This window comes from Garra rufa, chromosome 15 (genome assembly GCF_049309525.1).
Source record: "Garra rufa chromosome 15, GarRuf1.0, whole genome shotgun sequence".
Taxonomy (NCBI): Eukaryota; Metazoa; Chordata; class Actinopteri; order Cypriniformes; family Cyprinidae; genus Garra; species Garra rufa.
The window spans coordinates 29436995-29453429 of record NC_133375.1 but is presented as its reverse complement, the minus strand read 5'-3'; the positions used below and the strand labels follow the sequence as shown (position 1 = coordinate 29453429).

Genomic DNA, 16435 nt, shown 5'->3' with positions numbered 1-16435 from the left:
TTACTGCCACAGCTTAAGCCAGTCACAATTACCACCTCCTGTTTACTCTCAGCCAATCAAATTGCAGGTCTTGTGTATTTGTTGTTATGACACAGATAAGAGGTTACTAATCATACTAAACTTTGAAAAGCCGTAATCATTTGTTGTTCCTGAGCAATAGTGGTGAATATGTTCAAAAGGTATGTGTAGTCAAGACTTATGTGTCCTTATTAAGATCCAGCCTGAGAAATGTTCTACATAAAACTATATATCTATACTGTCTATAAATAACTATATCAGCAAAAAGTTTGACAACTAGCTCCAGTCTTTTCTGTAATGCATTGCAAATAATTTAAATAAGGCAAAACTCTAATTATATGTGACCCTGGAGCACAAAACCAGTCTTAAGTAGCACGGGTATATTTGTAGCAATGGCTAAAAATTCATTGTATGGGTCAAAATTATAGATTTTTCCTTTATGCCAAAAATCATTAGGATATTGAGTAAAGATCATGTTCCATTAATATATTTAGTAAATTTCCTACCATAAATATATAAAAACTTAATTTTTAATTAGTAATATTGCTAAGAACTTAGTTTAGACAACTTTAAAGGCGGTTTTTCTCAATATATTTTTTTCCACTCTCAGATTTCAGATTTTCAAATAGATGTATCTCCAAATATTGTCCTATACTAACAAACCATACATCAATGAACGCTTATTTATTCAAAAAATGGTTTTCTGGTCCTGCATCACATATAATATTTTTGTCAATTATAAATATAGGATTTTGAAAATGTAAAATGAAATTATATTCAAATTATACCATAAGTTATATTTTATGCATATATTTCCAAGCAACCCTGCTGAAAAAAAAACAGCTAAAACCAGCCCAGGCTGGTTAGCTGGTTTTAGCTGGTCATAGCTAGACCACCAGCTGAAACCAGCCTGGGAGACTATCTAAAACCAGCAACTTCCAGCTTAAACCAGCTAAGACCAGCCAACCAGCCTAGGCTGGTTTTAGCTGGTTTTATATGAAACTTAAAAAATGTTAATATTCACCATCTATTTTTACAGCACTTTTTACAACACAGATTGTCAAAGCAGCTTTACTTTGAGCTCTAATCTATCAAAATGATACAGTGTGCCAAATAATTATTATTACAATATCATACAATGCATAATCAGCTAAAATGTTAAAAGGTGTAGGCCTTAGTTAATTGTTGGCTCTGAGAAATGGTTTAAACAAACAACAATAAAAATGGTCAAATAAAGTTGAAAATGTGTTTATGAGTCCACAGAGACTCCAAAAAATGACAGTCAAATTGCTTAATCCTATACATAAATCTCCTCGCTACTGTTAGTAGAGTCATGGCATTTTTTTCTGCTAAGAAATCCTTTGCAAAGCGTCCAAAATTCATTTTATTAGTTAGGGCTGCTGGGGCTGGAAATGTAATGTCATTTTTGGTCACATTTTGGAGTTTTGAAGTAAAATTTACTGTGGGAGTAGTGCACCAGCTGACTTCCTTTGCATTAGACACAAGGCTAGGCTAATCCAGCGCTAACCTAAATTCACTCAGACTAGCGTCCGTATACTGCTGCTAATTAGAGATATGTTCGGCCATCAGCCTCAGACATCCTTTCATCAGGTCATTCATTAAAGGCATCTTTAAGAATGGCTGAAACGAACTGGCCAGGTGGTGTTAAGATACTTGTGATGCGATAAATAGACTGAAAGGAAAGCGGAAATGCTGGTTATCTATCGTCTCAGTTTAACTTCAAACGATAGAGGTGCAGGAAATGTTAGCATCGTGGGTTAGATTCCCAGGGAATACAGTACAACAATAACTGATCAAATGTATATATTTAATGCAATGTAAGTACTGTAGCTTTGGATGAAATGTCTGTAAAATGAATAAACGTACCTTCAAATATGTCCATGCTGGTGACTTGGTGCTCACTTACGCTTGTACCTAAATGAAAACCATTTAAGTCTGACAATGCCATTTGTTAGACAACAACTTTAGTTTATTTTTTGTCAAAGAAAAACAGATGAGTCTGTACAAAATACATCATCATAAAACAAAGCTGGTTTTATGTTTCATTCTATTTCAGTTATATCAAAAGTGCTTCACGATCTTTGTAGTAACTTGTCTAGACAGTAACAAAACTATTGCTAAAATACCACAAAGGAAATTGAACTCCTTTTCTGTTCTGAGTTTAGTCATAATGTCATAGCCTATAGTCACTCAGTGTCAACAGACCTTTATTCTGCTTGGCAGTGGAGAGGAGTGAGGGCTAAGCAGAGATCAACCTCAGCGTCCATATCCTGCATTAAGAATCAATTCCACCTGCTAAGGGAGGGAAGCACATGCTTCTCGATGGAGTACAGTACATATCAATACAATAACCTGTCCATCACCTGTTAGGGGTTAAGCTGAAGAGCTTAAAATGTCAAAAATATACAGAGAACTACTTCAACTCAGAATATCTGTTGTTGAAAATTGTAAAAACTATTTTTATTTATGCATGTGAACTGTTTGATAAAATTAGCACTTTTTGAATCTACAAACCTTGTGAGAATGGCTTTGTAATTTTGCATCATATTCAGTCTCGTCTTTGAGATTTTATGCATGCTTAGAATAAGGGGTTTGTGAGACAAAAACAATTACACTATATCACCTGTGTAACAGTTGAAATGATAATTGATCTTAAACCATATTTAAAGATCCCATTCACTATTAAATTACAGTTACATAAGTATGGAAAATAAATGTACAAGATTCATTTCTTTTTTGAACATTCTACACAAAACAGTTTATCAATGATTTCAAAGTTAACTGCTTACTATTTCAGATATCAACACTGCTAGATCCAAATTAGAAAAGAACTCTTCAGTGTAAACATTCACAAAACTATTTGACAGATTGCTTTTGAGCTTTCTCTATGAGAATAACTTAACAATATTTTATAAAACAAGGATTTACAACATTTTGTGATCAGTTTTACTGTCCTTACAATATTGTTACGGCAGATTTGTACTTTTCCATTTCATTAAGAAATGAACACAGTGGTCTTCATGTAACTGGGTAGCATTCCAGCAGGACATCCTCTTAAGTTTTGCATCTGCCCAGAAAGGTTTTCCTCAGTAAAAGTGATCCGTTTGTGTAGAGTGCAAACAGGCAGATGACAGGACAGCTGTAACTCTTCACAAATACACTCGTCTCAGGTCCCCAGGTGAGGTGATAGTGTTGCACTGTGGACATAGTTTCTTTGCTCCCTGTGAGAAAGATAATTTAACAATCAAAAACATAATGGTAACATACAGGATTCACTTGTTGAAGGCACATTGTTGTGCTGAAAAATGTTTGATGAGTATGTTCATCTCACCAGGGTGCGAAGCCAGCATTCCTCACAGTGGACATGCCAGCACTGGATGGAGGTCAGAGGTACTGTGTATGAGTCCTGAAAAAATTTATATGTGCACAATAAAATTACATACATAGGAAAAATGTAAACCTCATCAGTAATGTCATATTTTACACACACATATTATAACAAAAGAGATGTAATACTTTAAAAAATATTTTGATTGATTTTTTATATATATATTTTAGTATAGATAGATAGCACAATACCAGTCAAAAGTTTTTGAACAGTGACATTTGTAAAATGTAAAAAAATTGTAACATTTTGAAATATTTTTACTATTTAAAATAAATAATATTTTAAAATGTAATTTATTCCTGTGATTTCAAAGCTGAATTTTAGCATCATTACTCCAGTCATATGATCCTTCAGAAATCATTCTAATATTCTGATTTGATGCTCAAAAAACATTTATTATTATTATGTTGAAAACATCTAAGTAGAATTTCTTTCAGTTTTTTTTATGAATAGAAAGTTAAGAAGATCAGCATTTATCTGAAATAGATATCTTTTATAACATTATAATTGTTTTTTCATCACTTTTGAACAATTTAAAGCATCCTTGCTGAATAAAAGTATTAATTTCTATAATTTAGTTCCCAAAACAAATTTTGAATGGTATAGTGTATAATGTTACAAAGGCTCTTTATTTCAGATAAATGCTGATCTTTGGATCTATCTATTCATCAAAGAATCCTGAAAAAAATGTACTCAACTGTTTGATAATAATAATAATAATAATAATAATAATAATAATAATAATAATAATAATAATAAATGTTTCTTGAAAAGCAGATCAGCATATTAGAATGATTTTTTGAAGGATCATGTGAAACTGAAGACTGGATAAATGATGCTGAAAATTCAGATTTGGTCACAGAAATAAATTAAATTTTAAAATATATTCATATAGAAAGCAGTTATTTTAAATAGTAAAAATATTTCACAATATTACTGTTTTTGCTGTATTTTTGATCAAATAAATACAGGCTTGATGAACAGAAGAAAAAACATTCAAAATCTAGTATCTGGTAGTGCGTGTGTGTGTGTGTGTGTGTGTGTGTGTGTATACTGTATATATATATATATATATATATATGTGTGTGTGTGTGTGTGTGTGTGTGTGTGTGTATATATATATAAATATATACACTGTATATTGTGTTGACCAAATGTAAAGACTTTTTTTAATGTTACAAAAGATTTCTATTTCAAAGAAAATATTTTTGTTCTCCTTTTATTTAAATTTTGAGCTGTATTCATCAATGGATGATGAAGAAATGTAAAATGGTTTTCACAAAAATATTTAGCAGAAAAAAAACAGTTTTTATTATTGATAATAAGACATGTTTCTTGAGGGATCATAAAGGCTGTTTTGAAAATATATTCAAATAGAAAACATTTATTTGTACTGTAATATTATTTTTCAATATTACTATTTTTACTTTTGATCAAATAAATGCAGCCTTGGTGTGCATAAGAGACTTATTTCCAAAGCATTAAAAATGTACAGACCCCAAACTTTTGGTGAATGGTAATATCTACATAATTAATATAAAGTATGCATAACTAAATTCTACATATTTGCAATTATTTATTACTTTTTCAGTCCTTTTGTGAATAAATATTTAAGTAGCAAGGTCAAGCTTACCATGCAAATGAGACACTTGAATCTGTCCCCTCGTGTGAGCTGCTTCTCCAGATCTCTGATCCGTGTTTTCAGGGCCTCCAGCGTACTGAGGGAGGGGTCATCCGCCAAGCTAAACGAAACAAAGAACAAATCCATCAGAGATTGATTAGAGAGTCACAGCATGCTGAGGGCTTTGTCGCTGAAGGCCACATGTTATGAATTCTAAATTACACATGAACGGTAATCAGAAGACAGATTGCATCATTAAATGAGCTGCATTCAGAAGCAAATTCAACATTGTAATACATAAGCGTGAGCACCGCTATTGTATTGCCATATTGAACAGTAAAAATGAAGAGCATGCACTGACAGCATATGTCTATGTTTAAGTAAATGGATGCAAAATGTGTTTGTCCTACAGAAATTAGTAGTAACTTGTAGACCTAATAAAAACAATATAATTTCAAAAACTTTTTGAGTGTCGGCAAAAACGGCTTAAGATGGCCCCTTATATTGGCCCTTCCCATAGCAGGTGAGGGACAGACATGTCACCACAGTGTGCAAACATTGTCTCAGTGTAATTGCTTTATTAGCGTGTCCACACAGGGCCGGGCAGCAAGCGCCCCGCGGCGCACTGTCATTTGTCAGGAACGGTCCTCCTTCCCGCCTCACTAACCCTTCCTCACTCGAGTGTTTCCACTTCACCACAATTAAATAACACTCGCTCAGAGCCCCCTAATCCCCGGTAGGAACATCCTGGCCAACGCATCCCCATTTAATCAGCTCTCAGGAATTGAACTATGACAGCAGGGGGTTTAAGTGATCCATCAAAAATGCCTCATGTAATAGCCGCCAAATATAAGCATGAATGCTGGTTTTTCTCTTGTAGCTGTCTGGTGGAAATATGAAATAACTGCCCTCGTCCTCAAGCTAAATACCTATTGGAGAGTGGTGACAGATCAGGTACAAAAATACGCTGTGAAACAGAAATATATATATATAATATATATATAGTATATATACACATATATCATTTAAGTGAGAGAAAAGAGAAAAGTCTTGTTATTTTGATAGTGGTGATGCAACTTCTCTAATCTGTGGGTGGACATCCAAATATGTACAAATCACTCGCACATAATACATTTAAGAATAATAACGTTTAGAAAAAGAATTTCATAGTTTCCCCGCAATTTGACACTCCTCGACTGATAAATGGATCAATCAAGCTGATTAATGATTCACTCCAAAACATAAGTCAAACACGCTTCAGTGAACCTGCCAAAATGTAGCTCCGCTGAGAAAGAACTGATTCGTGTGACTCTTATTGAACGGGTCAGCCATATATAATTGCTCATGTGTCTCTTCCATGTGCAAACGTGACCTCAGTTGCACGATTAGTAATGCATAAAAATCTGTCCCAGTGCACATGGAAAGAAGTTAAAATTTCCCAACAGGATTTAAAAAGTGCCGTATCATGATCCTGCAGAGAATGCTTCCAAGAAAATGACATGGATGTTGGAGAGGAGCAGGACGGAGGAGAATGGGTGGAGGCACTTGAATCTTATCCTATATGTGTATCTGTTTCCATTTCAATAGCTTTGCTGTTGTGTTACTCTGAGGAAATGTCTTTTGTAATGAGCAAAAGTTTTGATATGTATTAAATAATGCATTCAATGTGTGCATTAAAGTCAAGATGAATCTTTGGATTGTGATTTTAAAAATGAATCATGCATGACTTATATTTAGAAAACAGTCACTTCATGCCGACTTTAAGGTATACTTACATCTCTAACTCGCTGTTCTTACAGGTTCTAGGAGACGTTGTGCTTGTATTGTTGTCAAACTCGCCATTGCTTGTAGTAGGAGTTTCTGCACACATAATACAGCATTATGAATAATTTGATTCATGCAAAAGTACACATGTGCTGTGTATGTGTATACATCTACAGTACATATAGTGCAGTATGCAGTTTAAGTCAAAAGTTTACATACACCTTGGAGAATATGCAAAATGTTAATTGTTTTACCAAAATAAGAGGGATCATACAAATGTTATTTTTTATTTAGTACTGACCTGAATAAGATATTTCACATAAAAGATATTTACATATAGTCCATGAGAGAAAATAATAGTTGAATTTATAAAAATGACCCTGTTCAAAGGTTTACATACACTTGATTCTTAATACTGTTTTTTTTTTTTAGTGATAGTTGTTCAGATTCCCTTGTTTGTCCTGAACAGTTAAACTGACGGCTGCTTTTCAGGTCCCACAAATTGTTTGGTTTTTCAGTATTTTTGAGTATTTTAACCATTTCCTACAATGAGTGTGTGATTTTGAGATTCATCTTTTCACAACTGAGGAACTCATATGCAGCTATTACAGAAGGTTCAAACACGGACTGATGCTTCTGAAGGAAAAAGATGCATTAAGAGCCAGGGGTGTAAACTTTTGAATGGAATGTGGATGTGAACATTTTTTTTTTTTTTTTGCCTAAATATCATATTTAATTTAGTACCGCCCTTCGGAAGCTACAGAAAATATTTAGAGTTCAATTTACCCTGAACTTAAAATTCAAAAAGTTTTCACTCCCGGCTCTTAATGCATCGGTTTTCCTTCTGACGGGGACTCATGAACAACTATCACTAAACAAAAAAACACAGTTGTGGACCATTCAGGTAACAACAAAGTATTAAAAATCAAGTGTATGTAAAATTTTGAACAGGGTAATTTTTATAAACTCCACTATTATTTTCTCTTGTGCACTATATGTAAATGTCTTTTATGTGAAATATCTTATTCAGGTCAGTACTAAATAAAAAGTAACATGCATTTTGTATGAAATAATTAAATAATTAACATTTTGCAGATTCTGCAGGGTGTATGTAAACATTTGACTTCAAATATGGTAATTAAAATCTTTAGACTCACCTGAGTTTGCCAACTTGGTTTGCTCTGGAGATAACCTGCTGGTTGTGTCGCCACTTGAAAAGCAAAACGATGAATAATTAAGCATTAATAAAGTAGCATAGAAGCACTAATAATATGTTGTTTGTTTGTGTGTGCATACTTTAAAACAGCTCCTCTTAACGCCTGCCTCTCCTCTGAATCTCTGGGTTCATTTCCTGAACAGGGAATCACATCTGCCTCCGTGTATCTGAGATGTTTTGCTAAGGAAACATTTCTTATCAAATATGCTTTCACAAAAAAAAAAAAGATCCCTGCATGTCCTCGCTGTGGCATAAACTGTGCTGGCTGACAGCAAAAACAAGGATACTGTGCTTTTCCATACTCCAAAGTATCATCACCATCCACATCCAGATCCGCATCGCTGTCCTGATGTTCTTTCAACGAGCTGCTCACCAAACCTTAAGACATTTGATATGATATGATTCATATTCGAAATGACAAACAAAACACAAAGGAATAGAGAGTGATATTCAAAAATATGAGGTGTCCTACTGATGAACTGCAGAGTGCTAATAAAATCAAGTGTTTTTAAGGACACAAGGGTCTGTATGACCTCTGAGTCCTTTGTGATCAGCTCTGTCTGTGTTTTTGACGCCTGTCTAAGTGCTTTTACAGTAATCTCCTTCTCAAGAGGTTAACACCACTCCCATTACCTCACGTGTCTGCGGTGAACTAATCGCACACACACAAGCTCTGTTGCAAAACGAAGTGAGCTGCCTTGCTGCTTATTTGCTGACTCCAATCTGACTCCTTATAAACATGGATTGATTTATATGGATGTATTTGGTGTGTGGTTAAAGTACTGTGAAGGATTTGTTTGCGTTTTGTACCTCTGAAGCCTCTAAGAACAGAAACCATCTGTATTCTTCTCTGTTCGGCCCATTCAAACTCCCTCCCGGCTGACAGCACGGAGCCATCTTCAACAACACACACGCCGTCTCTCTGTGGAAAAAACACACACATCAGTATCTCTGGTGAAAATGTCTCCACCAGCCTCAAGACAGCGCTTTCATCTGCTACCTGCCTGAATGCCCTCTTGGCATTGGGTCACAGCTGAATATAAAAAGAAACAGACATTTCACATGAAGGTTTATAGTTTCTTAGATCCTTCTGGCCACATCTACCTGTCCTATACATCATATGACTGACTTAGCAGAACAGGACAGCTGACGCCTGTCTCATGCTGGCTGTCAAGTACAGATATTACAAACAGTCTGTGATATGTCACTGAAAGCAGATCTAAAGAAAATACGAGATGCACAACGAGAAATAAGCTGCATTTTCATTATACCTGGTCTTCCTCTGCTTTCCGTCTTTTCAGTTTCCCAATGCGTGCTGAAAAAAGAAACAAACAAAAAGCTGATTTCTTTACTGATGCTTGACACATTTCATATTATGTTATCTAAAAATATGAAGCATAAATAATTTTTTTTCTGATTTGATTTTTCTCCAGTGGCAGTTTTTTGATGGAAATATATATGATCTCAAGCTGACATAAACTGATAAGACAGAAAGGCCTACAAAAGATAAATAAATGGCATGGGAATTGGACCGATCTGTTTATCTGATTATAAAATAAAGACAAATAAAAGATTTCCAGAATTCTCCGCATCTTCTTCTCTCGAACACACACACACAGAAGACGTAAAATTCAGCATTGTGGAACGGTATCCACCACTCCATTAAAATCTCTGTGTTTTGCTGAGCTGCTAATGATGTTAAGGGACATTAATCTTTAGGAGCCTCAGCTCATAATATAGTCAAAGAAGACAGTAGAAACAGAGCTAAGGCTGTTACAATCACAATGAAGTTGAGCATAACAGAGAGGGGATCATTAATTAGAGAGAGAATCTGATCAATTAGCTGTGACCAATCGTCCAGAGCACCTTCTTTAGATGTTAATGAAATAACATAAAAATTAACCGTCCTGATAAATGATCGAAAATTCAACATGATAGAGTATCAATATTTCACAGTACAGAGATTCAATACTTTGTGTATTACTGTGTCAAGGGCGTAATAATACATTAAATTCTACATCAATTTCACCATCTCATTTTACATCTGTTGAAAATGATTCTACAGTCATTTTCTCCTTTAAGATTATTGGTATTCTAGATAAAGCCTCTTTCCATCTCATTTAACTAAAAAAAATCTTCATGTAAACAAAATAAGTGTTAGTGAATTAGCTTACCAGAAAGTGGGCAAGTAGGTACATGTGGGAATCCAGAGTCAGGCCAAACATGAACAGATTTTACTTTCTGTTTGGCGTAGCACCTGCACCAGCAGAGCTCCTTAACTGTTAACATATCAAAAGGTTAAAGGTCAATAATCCACTCTGCTCGTGAGGGTGCTAGGTCAAATGTCAGGGGTAGTGCTTAAACTGTGACTGTTCGAACTGTGTTATGTATTAGTGCTGTCTGAGGACAGTTTGTAATAATTACTGAATATCAGTTGTTATATGGAACTCATTTTTGTAGTAGTTTTGTTCATACAGAGATATATTCATTTGGTCAGATCCAAGTTCTTAATGCATGTTTAATGCATATGCATAGGCAATGACTGAAATGCAAAATACAGAAAAGAGAAGTACAGTGAGATTTTGAGATACTGAAAGTCACTGAAAACATACCATTGAGTCTTGTTTGCCTGTTTGCTCGTACTCGCAAAAATGTCTGAAATGAAAACAAAGAGATGCTTGAAAATTCATAATCTCTTTCAAAAATATTACACTTAACATTTTTTAAAAGAATAAGCCAAAATTTGTTCTAATTGAATATCCAGTTTCACAAATATGTCATGTTGTAGAAGTAAAACGGAAGTAAATAAAAAAAAAATGTAATGCTAAAAACTCTGACAATACCTTGCGAACCTAAAATATAATGACCAATTGGTTATATTTAAAAATAAATAAAAATATTATTAAAATATCATGTTATCAATATTTACTTTGTTTTTTGTGTAAGTGTATGATTTCTACTTAGTGTTATAGTGAGATTAATACATTTATAAAATATTTTTGAAACATTTTTATATACAATGCTGTTCAAAAGTTTGGGTCAGTATGATTTTTAATGTGTTTTATGTTTCTTATGCTCATCAAGGTTGTCTTTATTTGATCAAAAATACAGAAAAAATTTAATATTGTAAAATATTATTTTCTATTTTAACATACATTAAAATCTAATTTATTCCTTTGATCAAAGCTGAATTTTCTGCATCATTACTTCAGTCTTTAGTGTCACATGATCCTTCAGAAATCATTCTAATATTCTGATTTATTATCAGTGCTGGAAACAGTTGTGCTGCTTAATAATTTTTGGAACCTGTGATACTTTTTTCATCCTTTGATGAATAAAAAGTAAAAAAAGAACAGCATTTATTTAAAACAGAATATACACTATCCTTCAAAAGTTTTGGGTCAGTAAATTTTTATTCTTTCTTTTTTTTTAAAGAAATAATCATTTTATTCAGCAAGGATGTGTTAAATTGATAAAAAGTGATAGCAAAAACGTATATCGTTGGAAAAGATTTATATTTTGAATAAAGGCTGTTCTTTTTTTACCTTTTATTCAAAGAAACCTGAAAAAGTATCACAGGTTCTAAAAAACTGTAGCCAACATAGATAATTCTAATAATAAATCAGCATATTAGAATTATTTCTTAAAGATCATGTGACACTGAAGCCTGGAGACTTGCATCACAGAAATAAATTATATTTTAAAGTATATTAAAATAGAAACCATATATTTTATATTGTAATAACATTTCACAATATTACAGTTTTTTTCTGTGTTTTTAATCAAATAAATGCAGCCTTAATGAGCTTGATGAGACTTCTTTAAAAAACATAAGTTTTACTGATCCCAAATTTTTGAACAGCAATGTATATATATGCATTTTAGATTTTGTCTTATGAATTATATAATACTATGAATTATAAATAATATTTTGTCAAATTCAAATATAGTCATCAGCAGTCTTTAGAAAGTGGTATGCAAAATTATAGTGTAAACTTCTTTAAAATATGTTTTTAAATTCCATTAAAGTCCAGTAGATGGCAGCACTACACTAAGGTCTGTCTCAAACTTTTGATTGACATGTAGTTTAGAAATGGCTAAAGCCACACTTAAATTGGTTTGGAATCCAAAGAATTGCAAACTAATGCTGTTAGATGTATATAACATGCATTTTGTTCTCACCTGGTACCTGTCTGAGTGCACAGCCTCGTCTGCGGGACGTGGAGAGGAGGCGGAAGAAGAACCCTCTCTCTTTATGTGCATAGAGAACAGAGACTAAGAGAGGTAGAGCGGTTATTATTGCCTGTAGACATAAATAAATTGTATATAACAAGTGTTGTGAAGTACATTGGAGAGTCCGTACCTTAGGCGGCCCAGCAGCGAGACACTCCTTTTGAGCGGGACCCTGACTGTAAACAGGTGAGAGTGTTATTAACACGTATTTCATCACCACAATCCCATTACCAACAAAACTCAGCTTAGTTTTAAACACAAAACGTGAATCTGAATAATCAAACATGCTTGAAAATGAGGGATCTGTTTGCATATTGTTCTCCAAATACATTTCCTTCAGAGTCAAATAAAAATAATGTATAAAAACGCAGGTCCTGTACAGCAGGAAGGCTCTAACACACCCTGGGGCCGAGTTCAATTTGACACAATTACTGTCCACAGCTCTGTCACTAAGCAGATTATGGCTATAATTTCTTTATTGGAGAAATCTTTCATGTGCTCAGAGTGGCTAATGTGCCGCCCTGCCTCGTCTGATGCTGATAGCAAAAGTTGAGGAAACGCGTTATTAGCTTGCTATGATTTTCTCAGGGACTGCCTTGAGCTTGACTGGCTGTGAAATGTCAGGAACAATGTAACAGCTTGTAATTTGTGATGTTGCAATGATGGAGGAGACAGGGAGAAGGGTGGAGGCATGGTGCACGTGGCCAGAGGCTGTAGATAAATATGCCATCAAGACCTGGAAGCATTTAATGTGCCTTTGGAAGGGACAGGCTACGGGGAGGAGGTGTGTGTGTATGTATGTGCATGTGTGTGTGTGTGTGTGTGTGTGTGTGTGTGTTCATTGTCTCAATCTGCTTTAATTCTGCCCTTCCTCCATCTCTCCTGCTCTTGTCTCCCGTTTTGATCTCTTTACTATGGGCGCCGATGCATTTTCATGAGCCTGGATGAGATTTGAGTAAGAGTGACAGAAGAGCATGCTGACTGTCAGCGGCACTTTACTGTCTACATGTTGCGGCCGACACAAAGAGACTGAGGCAGTTCAAAAAAATCAAATCAGCCCTCGACTGATCGGCTGATGATCTCAGATTGAGCTGGATGGACGGAAAAACAAAAGGAGACATGAGCGAAGCAGAGGGAGGCTGATAGATTATTGATTGTCTCAGTCATTATATAGATTGTATCATGTTCATTACAGAGGAACATGACAGGTTTCATTTTTGTCGGCTCTATGAGAATTGCAGGTGAAGAATGAGGGGGATAAGAGTGTGATAGCAGACAGCACTGGGATAGCTTATTTTTTATTTATTACTATTTTAAAATAAATACACTTTAGATTAAACTAGTATTAACAAAATAAAAATAATAAATAATGATATAAATTATTATAAGCTTTTTGTATAATGCTCCAGCATCCCCGCCAAGAATCAGCTTGAAGAATTAATAGTTAAAAGGTTTTATTTATATTTGGTTTGTTTCTATTTCTAGGATTTATTTCTATGCATAAATAAATAAATACATAAATAATTGTTTTATTAGACTTTTTTATTTAAATAATTAAATGTTAGATAATAATGTATTTATGATAAAATAAAATAAACATAACATTTAAACATAAAAACATAAAAAAGTCTTGATTTAAGTACTTGATTTAAAAAAATAATTGTTAAATAAAACTATTTATAATAAATAAAATGCAAAACAAAAACAAACAAACAAAAAAAAATTATTAATAAGTTATTGTTTGATTTTTCTTTGATTATGGCAACAAAATACATTCAAGGACCAGAAGAATTGGGTCAGCATTGTGATTTTCTCGATTTAAGCAGTCGATTTAAATAAATGTTAAATAAAACTATTTATAATAAATAAAATGCAAAAGAAAAACTAAAAATTAAATAAAGTAATTGAAATAAATAAATAGTTAAGTAAATAAATAAATAAAGTTACTGTTAAAACAAATAAAATAAAAATAAATAAAAACAAATAAATAAAAAGTAAAAAATAAATAAAAAATAAAAATAAACAAACAAACAAACCAATACAATTATTGTTTGATTTTGGATTATGGCAACAAAATAGGGACCAAAACAAAAACTGGGTCAGCATTGGGATACTTTAGATTTAAGTACTTTATTAAAAAAAACATTGATTCAAACTTTATTTATAATAAATAAAATGCATTAATTTCTATATGGTTTAAACAAACAAACAAATAAAATACAAATTAAAAGACTGTTTCATGTGTGTGTTGAAGGATGTACCTATTGTGCAGTTGCATTAGACGCTCCATTTCCTGCTCCATGTGTTCCTGCAGCTCTCCTGGCCGCAGCACAGCGTGACAGATCGGACACATGGGCGTCTGAGTGTCATACAGGGCCTTTACTTTACCTGGAAAGACAGGTGAGAGAGACACACACAAAAAAGACTCGCTTTATTATTATAAACCTACAATAAGCAATAAAGAGAATTCTTTACAATGATGAAAATCATCAAGTCCAGGCAGATGTGTCACCTAAAAGAAGCTCATCAACATGACAGCAGAGACATGGAGTAGCAATGCCTGTCTCGAAGTGAGGCCATCACAGGCTAACAAGTGGCCAAGTGAAAGCAAATAGATGTGAATAAAACATGGATCTGCATATAAACGTCACCCGGAGCCATGCCCTTGACAGTCGGCCCCCCTGTGAGCCCCCTCTCTTTTAAATTTCATCTACGGTGCAGCTCAAATAAATTCACTGACAAGTACTAACTGCTTGCATCTCTGCCTAAAGGCAACCAACATCAGTAAACAATGAAATCCCATGGCTGAAATTGAATTTATAACCACATTACCTGCACAGATAACGTCGGCAAATAACAAGATGATAAGAGGAATTTGATTTGATTCTGGGACGAACATGTCTTTTTTCCCCTCCTCCTGCTGGAGGGACTCTCATCGGTGGGAATTTGAGACAAATTCTCAAATGATAATGTTAAACCTTAATATGGATACACTGCCTTAATTAATATACATAGAAAAACCTAAACCTAAACCTAAACCAGCATGTACCTCTAAACCAGTGTTTCTCAACTCCAGTCCTCGGGACCCACTGCTCTGCACATTTTGTATGTTTCTGAGTCTGACACACTCAGTTCAGTTCATGAATCTTTCTACTAATGAGCTGATGATCAAAATCAGGTGCCTTAAATGAGGAAGACATACAAAATGTGCAGAGCAGTGGGTCCCGAGGACTGGAGTTGAGAAACACTGCTCTAAACTATGGAAGCCACTGAAACTTCTTCCGCCACTGTGATATAAATTCGCACTTCTGACTTTTTTTTTGTCAAAACTTTGATATAAACTTGCAATTCTGACTTTTTTTCTTAGAATTGTGATATAAACTTGCAATTCTGACTTTTTTTTCTTAGAACTGCGTCATATAAACTTGCAATTCTGACTTTTCTTCCGAGAATTGCATGATATAAACTTGCAATTATGACTTTTTTCACATAATTGAGTGATATAAACTTGCAATTCTGACTTTTGCCTTAGAATTGTGTGATATAAACTTGCAATTATGACTTTTTTCACATAATTGAGTGATATAAACTTGCAATTCTGACTTTTCTTCCGAGAATTGCATGATATAAACTTGCAATTATGACTTTTTTCACAGAATTGTGTGATATAAACTTGCAATTCTGACTTTTCTTCCAAGAATTGCATGATATAAACTTGCAATTCTGACCTTTTCCTTAGAATTGTGTTATACAAACTTTAATTTTCTGACTTTTTTTCTCAGAATTGCGTGATATAAACTTGCAATTCTGACCTTTTCCTTAGAATTGTGTGATATAAACTTGCAATTCTCACTTTTTTCTTAGAATTGTGTTATACAAACTTTAATTTTCTGACTTTTTTTCTCAGAATTGTGTGATATAAACTTGCAATTCTCACTTTTTTTAGAATTGCGTGATATAAACTTGCAATTCTGACCTTTTCCTAAGAATTGCGTGATATAAACTTGCAATTCTGACCTTTTCCTTAGAATTGCGTGATATAAACTTGCAATTCTGACCTTTTCCTTAGAATTGTGTGATATAAACTTGCAATTCTCACTTTTTTCTTAGAATTGTGTTATACAAACTTTAATTTTCTGACTTTTTTTCTCAGAATTGTGTGATATAAACTTGC

General features: G+C 33.7%; 1 protein-coding gene across 1 annotated transcript in view; it reads right to left on the bottom strand.

The window, feature by feature from the left end:
• Positions 1 to 3128: 3128 nt before the first annotated feature.
• The window catches only part of rnf220b (ring finger protein 220b), a 38178-nt gene continuing 24871 nt past the window's right edge, over positions 3129 to 16435 (bottom strand). Inside the window, exons 2-15 of the mRNA XM_073819615.1 lie at positions 14523 to 14649; positions 12392 to 12437; positions 12211 to 12303; positions 10641 to 10683; positions 10203 to 10307; positions 9300 to 9343; positions 8839 to 8950; positions 8316 to 8406; positions 8109 to 8195; positions 7970 to 8022; positions 6824 to 6908; positions 5061 to 5169; positions 3371 to 3445; positions 3129 to 3260 (exon numbers count right to left, since the gene is read on the bottom strand). Of these exons, the coding sequence (XP_073675716.1) occupies positions 3189 to 3260; positions 3371 to 3445; positions 5061 to 5169; positions 6824 to 6908; positions 7970 to 8022; positions 8109 to 8195; positions 8316 to 8406; positions 8839 to 8950; positions 9300 to 9343; positions 10203 to 10307; positions 10641 to 10683; positions 12211 to 12303; positions 12392 to 12437; positions 14523 to 14649 (1142 nt within the window). The 3' untranslated portion in view covers positions 3129 to 3188. The remainder of the gene's footprint in view (positions 3261 to 3370; positions 3446 to 5060; positions 5170 to 6823; positions 6909 to 7969; positions 8023 to 8108; positions 8196 to 8315; positions 8407 to 8838; positions 8951 to 9299; positions 9344 to 10202; positions 10308 to 10640; positions 10684 to 12210; positions 12304 to 12391; positions 12438 to 14522; positions 14650 to 16435) is intronic.